At 41.5% G+C, this 6,223-nt stretch overlaps 1 protein-coding gene across 1 annotated transcript; it reads right to left on the reverse strand.

Annotated features, from left to right (window-relative positions):
- Window positions 1–1,260: 1,260 nt before the first annotated feature.
- On the reverse strand, window positions 1,261–5,706 carry C3H3orf80 (chromosome 3 C3orf80 homolog). Its single transcript, XM_083177852.1, has one exon. The coding sequence runs from the start codon at window positions 5,214–5,216 to the stop codon at window positions 4,632–4,634; it is 585 nt and encodes a 194-aa protein (XP_083033978.1). The 5' UTR covers window positions 5,217–5,706; the 3' UTR covers window positions 1,261–4,631.
- Between the last annotated feature and the right edge of the window lie 517 nt (window positions 5,707–6,223).

Genomic DNA, 6,223 nt, shown 5'->3' on the forward strand with positions numbered 1-6,223 from the left:
TTGTTTATAAATAAATAATCACGCAATTTGCTATCATTGCCCAGATGTGTAAATTCACACTTACTCTAAGCAAACAATTTTATATTTGTAGTAATTGCCTAACTGCTCTACAGAAATTAAAAGTAAACTGTTCATTGGTTGCTAGAGGTTTAGAGCAAATGCGATCCTTTGAGAAATGTTAGTTAATAACCCTCAAACGTTTTCTCCATTTGTACGCTGGTAATGTGGAGATGGAGAAGGTGTTCTGGCATGAAACTGATTAATACCAGTAATACCTGCGCAATAAAATACTATTTACCTTGTAGAGACATTGATTACTTTTATTTTATAAGTGACTGCGTACTGTAACATCTCTTGAGTTGAATGATCTGCTCTTTTCAGAAAATGGTTTATGACACTCCACTAACTGAAGTCAGACAAGTGCATCAATACAAGGAGTGGGACTTGTAGATTTTTGAAAAGTCATTCTTGCTTTTGATTGGCAGCTGCTCTGCAAGCCGATACTGGCTGGAAAATGGTGCAAACATTAAACTGCACTCAGCTCTTCCCACCCCAAAAGCTACCACTGCTGTTATCCTATGCTTGATCCCAGCAATGGTACTTTCTCTACTGCAGCAAAAGCAAAGTGGCGAGTACAGAACTTTTGTCTGGAGGACAGCGATGCTTGAGGTTTGTGCCACATACAGGGGTGTAAACCTGAAACTAAATGGTTGCAGTTGAGCTGAATATATTTTAATGACTATTCAACAGGATGACACTACTACAAAGCTGATACCAATATGGTATAAGCGAAGTACAAACCTGAACGACTTAACTCACAATCCGTCATATTTGGTGATTTTCAGAATAACAAATAATGTCACTTTCAGATCACAATGCAGGGTCACCCATTATACAGATTGAGACTTGGGTTAACTCTTCTTATAACTTGGGTCGAATTGGCAGGTTGGTCCACCCAGGTTATTAGTTGTGGTGCTTTCGCACCGCACCTTGATGCTTGTTGACCCGGCAATTACCCATGCTATTTTTGCATTCTAATAGGGGTATTAGAAAGGTCAGTGACTGGTGCCAAATAGGGAAGAGAATTCCCAAGTCTGCAGCCAAGGAGAAGCTGGGGGTTCCCCAAATACCCCTTAGGAAATATGTAATAACTAGACAGGGTGTCTTTTAGAACCACAATTTAATGATTACAGTAGTTTGATGGGGCAATTCTCCCTCCGCAATAATGAGCTGAATACAAATGAGAGATTGTTCATTCCATGTAGGTATCAAAGTAATTGAGTGGTTTTATTAAAATATTTGTAAAAAACTACATTTCAATGTCCTGGAGACATTATACTATAGCTCTTATGTATGGTCTGGAAATTAATTCCAATTTGTTTCATGGTTTTTCAGTGAAAAAACTTATGGCATAATATGTAATCATAAAATTGATATAAATGGATTTTGTTTTTTTACTTAAAAAATGATTGCCTTCCGTTATTATCAAATTATAGATATTTGAACCTGATGCAATATTATATTAACAAATATGCATATTTGGTAATAAATTTATACATAATGAGGTATTATTTACATACTTCGATCGTAAATAAATTTAACAATTTTGGGGACAATTTTGCCAAAAAATATTAACCAGACCAATTGGTATCTAAGGAGGTTTCCAATCAGTATAATCTTCTATACTTTGATCTAAAACTAAAAAAATATATTTACATTTAAATTGTATTGACCAAGCTACTCTCCCTTATTTGTCTCTGCCATCCACATAATTATCCCAAAGACAGCCAAAAATGCTTAGATGACTAGAGCAGTGGTTCCCAAACTTGTTTGCATCACGGCACACTAGATTTATCAGAATATATGTTAAGGCACCCCTAGGTGCAAAGATTTCTACCGAGAATTTCAGAAAACAATATTAAATTAAATAAGTTGTGCTTATATGTCATTCTTAGGTCCAGTTATGTGGTGAGGGACATAATTCACTTCTGTTTATCCACATATTTAAAAACTGGAAGCCACAAGCACTTATTTTGCCTATTACATTGACCATAAATAATTTGAATCTGTTCTGGACAACCAAACCGAGGCACCCCTGCAAGTGCTCCGAGGCACCCCAGGGAGCCTAGACGCACAGTTTGGGAACCACTGGACTAGAGTATGATTTACAAAGGAATACACTGTAGAATTCTATTGAGATTTCAGTCCCACCAACATTCCCCATATACTTATGTCTATATATAGACTTGTTCATTTTACCCAACTACTTCATTTATTCCCAAACCACCGTGAAAAAACAGAACTGACCATTTCTACCTCTTGTAATCTTTATTCAGATTCCAACTCAGCTGTCAGGGGTACAAAAGTGACCTTGTTTTAGGCACCCAGAACTAAAACCAGGTCCTGACAGATACACAAGAAAATAGCTGCCAAATCATATTCTTTTTCCATCGAGATCAACAATTCCACAATCTCAAAGATTTGTCCAAAGAGAACAAAAAAGTTATACTGTATTGCAGGATAAACCATACTTATATCATACATAAATGTATTTCTAAATGATTTCCTGCTTGAAAGGCCTGAGCAAAACTAAAATTGCTAAAAGGCAGTGATATGTAAAATGTTCAGTCTTATTTGCTTATGAATGAGATCCCAAACCAAGCAGCAATGTGTGTTTATGGCAGTCTTATTTAAGTTGCTAACAGAAGCAAACTGAATATATTGGCTGCATTTGAATTTGAACTATCTTTCCCAGCAATCCACTGTATGATCACCTTTTATTTCATTTTTAATTTGACTGCATAAGGTTAAACCACCACAATCTCTAAATTGACATCATTGTGTGCGTATAGACTAAGGCAGTCACTAAGCCGTGAATTATACATATCACTGCCATTCATTCACTTTGTTCCTACGTGCTCCTGTATTTCTAAAGACAATATGTTCTTTCCTTGCAATTATAACCCACATAAACTCCTTCCCTGGGCATGACAGGGAAGAATGATTTCGCTCAAACAGTGCAAATCAAAGCAAAGATAGAAAGCCTACAAAACATTCTGCATTATAAACGTGCAGCTATGGTTTACATCCCAAATGTATCACAGCGGTTAGTCAAACTCCTGACAAAAGTCTATGGCTTATGTATTTTTGTTTTGTCATTGTTGTTTTTCTTGAAGTAACAAAAGTTCAGTTACAGGCACAAAGGAGTTTACCGTCATGTTATCGCTGGCAGATTGTTACCTTAGTAAACATACCCTAAGTACCTCGCTCTGTACTACTTTCCAGAGTGCCTTATTGCCTGCAGAAGGATGAAGTGATTAAAGCGTACATCAAACCGAGTAACATGTTTCTCAGGCACTTGCGATATAACATATATATATATCTATAACAAGGTGTAATGCGTTGGAGGTTAATTCATTGCTTATGTTGCAGAATGTTGTCCAATTCCAGGAGTTTCTAGCAAATTGATATCTAGGAGTTTATTGATTATCCTATAAAGGAGGAAAGTAGTGTTTCTCCTGACATGGTCTTCTGCCAGGGATTGGTATTGCAGAGGGCTGAATGCTGAGTTTTGCATCCAATGCAGGAACCACAAGAGTTAAAGCAGCAGATTCTAAAACTACTCCAATCTAATGTGGAAGGCTTCTCTGGTCATAGTACAACAACCTGTCTGCCCGTGAAAGCAGATGCAGGAGTCAGACAACTTGATATTGTACATACACATCCATCTTGGGTTTGGTTGTTTTCTGATAAATGAAGATGTGGTTTGCATTCCAGGCAGGGCAAGAGTAGGAGATGGATGAGTATATAAAATAGGTCCAGACAAGAGATTTGCAAAGAAGAGATAATCCATTAGCTGCCAAGAATAACCAAGAGTAAAACTGCATTTTGGAGACTAGAGGTATTTAAATTATACACAGTGGTGCCAAATGGTGTGATTAACGGTAACTGAATGGAAATGAGAAGGATATGTCCTGCATTGGAGAAACATGGAAACTACAAGGGATGGATTAGACAGGCAGCGCATTACCACTGCAGCGTGCAACTTGTATATATGGTTATGGGTGAGGCAGAGGCTAATTCACAATAACCATCTATTAAATGTTAGTTTTGGGCATCTGACTATTATGCTCAAAACATTCATTTGAAGCTCAATTGTATTTCAAGTGTTATATTATTCCCTCATCCAGGCACACACAGCCCTTCAGCTTCTAGGTCAGTAAAGTGATTATTTACAGGTGCATGGTACTCATTAGTGTGTGTCGCCAGACTACACAGCAGTCCCTATATTACACACCAGTCGGGTACATGGGTGAAGTATGCATAGTAGAAGCAGTGCGTGTACCTTCTGCCATGATACAGAACCAGCTAACCTGTTGGCAAAATACAAGCCCAGGATGCCCATGCAGAAAGAGGCTAACAGGGCAGCTGGAACTTGTAGTTCCACAAGAGCTAAAACCTCACAGGTTCCTGCTATAGATGGTACTAATGCAAAAACTGAATGTAAATGGTTAGATAGGGGGCATTGCAGGACACTGAGCAATAGGAGGCTATGGAATACAAATCAGATGGAGCAATGAGACGCAGAACAGCACATAGGGCTATGAGTTATGGTATATGTGGTCGCCAGATTAGAGTGTATAAGGAGGCAGGGCTGCTGTCCCTACATCTTCTGCCTGGGATGGGATCTGGGACACCGGCAGGATGACCTGGCCGGGTCTCATGGACTCCTCATAGGTGGGCAAGTACTTGACCTCCTCATAGCTGGGAAGCTGCAGGAAGACCGGGGAGGAGATGATGCGGAGCTCATGCTCGGACAGGTGCCGGACGCTGTCTATCAGGGAGTCCTGGGAACTGGTCTCGTTCAGCAGCCCCGGGCCCCCGCTCTGTCCCCGCTGCTGCTGGCGGCTGTACCTGCGGGGGCTGGGGCAGATCATGCGCTGCAGGAAGTAGCCGATGGCGAACAGCACCAGCAGGATGAGCAGCCCGGACAGCTTCCGGACGAACCAGCCCACGTTGTCCAGGAAAGTGTGGAAAGGCAGCCGGCAGCATCGGATCTCCGTGTGGCTGACGTTCCCGAACACACAGCAGCCCTCCTTCTCTCCACACAGCAGCTCCCCGCAGCTCCAGCCCGCCTGGGACTCCTGCAGCAGCTCAACCCACAGCAGCAGCGCTGTGATCAGCAGGGAGCCCTCCGGCGGGAAGCACTGCACCATCCTCTCCGCAGCGGCAGCAGCGCCGGGGCAGCAGCAGCAGGACACTGCAGCATGCACACTTCCCAAGTGTCACCAGCCAGCTCACATCTTCATCAGGAGTCTATGGGGAGGGGAGGACTGTAGAGCTGCAGCCCCCTGCAGTGATACACTGCTGTTGGGGATCCTGGGGATGGTGATGGTGCTGCTGCTGGTGAGGAGGATCTGCTGGGGTTTCTTGTTCTGGTGACCTTGGACTCAGACAACTTGATCATCCTATATGAGTGTTGTGCATAGCAGCCTCAGATACCAGAGCCAGCCCAGCATCATCACACACTGGAAGCAGCCCAGATTAGAAATACATCAAAGCTGCTCCCCAATACAAGGGGCACACACCAAATGCCATGGCTGATTGGTTATGCACCCTATGTCTATCTGCATATGTCTTTATGTCAAGGATGACAATCAGTGCATCATTTTTTTTCCTTAGAATTTAAATGTATTTTGCTATTGCATAATTATGTCCTGTCAGATATCTTGGACTGTGAAAGTAGAAACTGCAGCAAGATAAGTAAGATTGCCAGGAACTGGGAAAGTGATTGATGGAGTGAGTGTGTGTGTGTGTGTGTGTGTGTGTGTGTGTGTGTGTGTTGTGATGTAGTGATGGGATTTTTACTGACCTCCATTTATTTGAATTTTGTATTATGCATTTACTAACTGCCAGTAAATGACCAGATGCAGTGTTCTATCTGTATAATGCATGTTTGCACTGCAGCATACAGGTTATTCATATGTGTGTGTCATATGTGTGTGTAATCTGGTAACACCTAAAGTGATCCTGTACATACAGATATATGTAAAGGGCAGGTCGTGCAGTAACAAAGAGCCGTCCATACTGTATATTTAGGCAGCAGCTGTGGTCACTAGCAGTCAGTACACTGACATTTCATCATAAGCCGCTCAGAGCCAGGTGAGGTGGGACTCTCTGTATATTACTTTATATTAGTCTCCGCTTCAAGTAAGGACATAAT

This window comes from Crinia signifera, chromosome 3 (assembly GCF_055691185.1).
Source record: "Crinia signifera chromosome 3, ASM5569118v1, whole genome shotgun sequence".
NCBI classification, from domain to species: Eukaryota; Metazoa; Chordata; class Amphibia; order Anura; family Myobatrachidae; genus Crinia; species Crinia signifera.